At 47.7% G+C, this 2,093-nt stretch overlaps 1 protein-coding gene across 1 annotated transcript; it reads left to right on the forward strand.

Moving 5' to 3' along the window:
* The first annotated feature begins 261 nt into the window (after positions 1-261).
* LOC148025358 (Beta-1,3-N-Acetylglucosaminyltransferase family protein) lies at positions 262-1,710 on the forward strand. The gene is made up of 2 exons (XM_087692086.1): positions 262-724; positions 921-1,710. Exons 1-2 carry the CDS (start codon positions 643-645, stop codon positions 1,265-1,267), a joined length of 429 nt encoding a protein of 142 aa, XP_087548212.1. The 5' UTR covers positions 262-642; the 3' UTR covers positions 1,268-1,710.
* Positions 1,711-2,093: the final 383 nt, after the last annotated feature.

Below are 2,093 nucleotides of genomic sequence, written 5' to 3' on the forward strand. Positions count from 1 at the left end.
TTGACACACATTAAAAAGGGAATATACTCCGTTTTTCTTTCTTTTGGCCTTCATGCAACACCCTTGGGGAAGGTCCTCTTATGTAGTTCAAACTGGCTAGTAGCAACTCCAATGGACAAGAACTTGTGCATCTAGCTAGTTGTTTGTTTGTTTGTTTGTTTTTTTTGGCGCTCGGGAGTCGGAATCTTATGATGGTGGGGTAATTTCAAACAAAAGTCAAGGAGCACGATACCGACAAGGGAATTTTGAGAACCTCGAGAAAGGAGAAAGGAATGTTTAGGAGGTTTTGATGATGGGGAAGAAAACAAGAGCACGCTTTTGAGCGAGAGTGGCGGTTTGACCACGGAAAAAAGTGGTGATCATCGCACTGCGCCGGGACAGACTCCGCCGCTGGACCCCGCGCCCCCCCCCCCCCAAAAAGAAAGGAGAGGAGACGCTCGCAGAGGTCTTTCTTGCGATTTCAACGCCCAAGTGCAAAATGGGGCCACTTCCCTCGCCCGGCTCTCCCGCCTGCGTTAAGGAGCTAGCTCTGCAGCAGCACAGCTATTAGCTTCTGCAAGTCTCGCGCAGGTCTTAGCGAGGGAAATTTACAAACATTTGAAGCTCGAAGAAGTGTAGCGGAGGAACGATCAGGCGCCGCAAATGGGCGGAGGAGCTGGCGCGTCGGATTATCTGTCTTTGTTGTTGAGTTCGGTTGTGGCGCTTCTAATATGCTGGAGCACAGGTTTGTCGTCGACTTTTCTACTCCTTTCGCGTGAGCGATGCATGATACATAATACGTTACATACATTCATACTGTTGTACTACTAATTAGGGAGAGGATCTCGATTAATCAATCTCACGAGGACGACGAAGATGATGATGATGATGGTTCATGTTGGTTGGGGGGGTGGGTGGTGACTGATGATGATGTTATTCAGGACCAATGCAGATGATGAGCCTGCGGGGGCAGCTTCTGTGCGACCTGAATCAGATCCAAGTGACTCACTCCGTGCTGGTGAACGCAAGCAGCAGTGCTGGTGGCGGGGACAACTGGTATCGGGTGCGCGTGGCGAACGAATGCCCCTGCAGCGCTGCTGCGGCGATCACCTTCTTCTGCGACGGCTTCTCCCAGGCGCTGGTGCGGCCGGAGGTGCTGCGGGTGGAGGGGGCCCGCTGCCTCCTCATCAACGGCGAGGCCCTCATCAACCTCCAGCCCGTCGCCTTCCACTATCGCTTCCAACGCCTGCTGCCCCTCCTCCTCGAGTCCGCCGACTTCACCTGCTGACTCAGTGCCCCTTCCTTAATCCCTTCTTTCCTTTAAAAGGCACACACGCACTCGCCACTAGGCTGGGTCGCGACTCTCCGATTCTTATAACTTTCTTGCCAGACAATTCCTGCATCACCTGTCTCCAGTGGCGGTACTCCAGGTCTTGAAATTTGAGGGTAAAGACCTTGGAATTGTTGATCCATAGACGGTTGGTTGTTCTGAAAATTTCAGGGCTAGACTCTAGTATCTCCTTCAGTACATCAATTTCCCTAGAGAAAGACCAGCACATAATTGAACGTTGAAGACTCTCGAGTCTGTATATCCTCGTCATGAATATTGAACTAACTATTTTTTCTCCACAATGATGTGCATTGTGCATCTAAAAATTGCCTTTGTGAGTGGTAACCTCTTATTACCAGCTTTGTTGTTGGCTTGTCTCTTAGCTTAATAAAACAACATTCTTTCTCTTTTAGAATAGCCATTGTGATGTGCTCCTGTAAACCTTTCCATTCAAAGGATTTTAACATCAATAAAATTAGTTTGTTTGGCCAGCTTTGGCTATCTATCCTGTTGATTAAACACCAAATGGCCAATAAACTCAATTTCTTGGCTGGCTCTTGCTAGATTTCATCTTGGTTAAACACCAAACCATGGGGAAAGCTTTGTTGGTGTGGGACAATTTTAGAACAATCGTGTTGGGTTAATTATTGCAAGCAAAGGAAAAGTATGTAGTTTATTGAGCATATCTAAACTAGTAAATGCTTGTTAAACCTTGAGTATCATGCATGATATATAGTGGAGAGTTGGTATATACCCTCCATTATATACATGAGGGGCATGCATT

This window comes from Lygodium microphyllum, chromosome 14, assembly GCF_053477565.2.
Source record: "Lygodium microphyllum isolate KBCC chromosome 14, Lygodium_microphyllum_v1.1.10, whole genome shotgun sequence".
Classification (NCBI taxonomy): Eukaryota; Viridiplantae; Streptophyta; class Polypodiopsida; order Schizaeales; family Lygodiaceae; genus Lygodium; species Lygodium microphyllum.

What these genes read in the sequence shown, in the direction of transcription:
- LOC148025358 (XM_087692086.1), top strand. Translation starts at nt 643, where the DNA reads ATGGGCGGAGGAGCTGGCGCGTCGGATTATCTGTCTTTGTTGTTGAGT. An exon ending in TCTAATATGCTGGAGCACAG is followed by an intron (nt 725 to 920) that starts GTTTGTCGTCGA and finishes GATGTTATTCAG; the next exon opens with GACCAATGCAGATGATGAGC.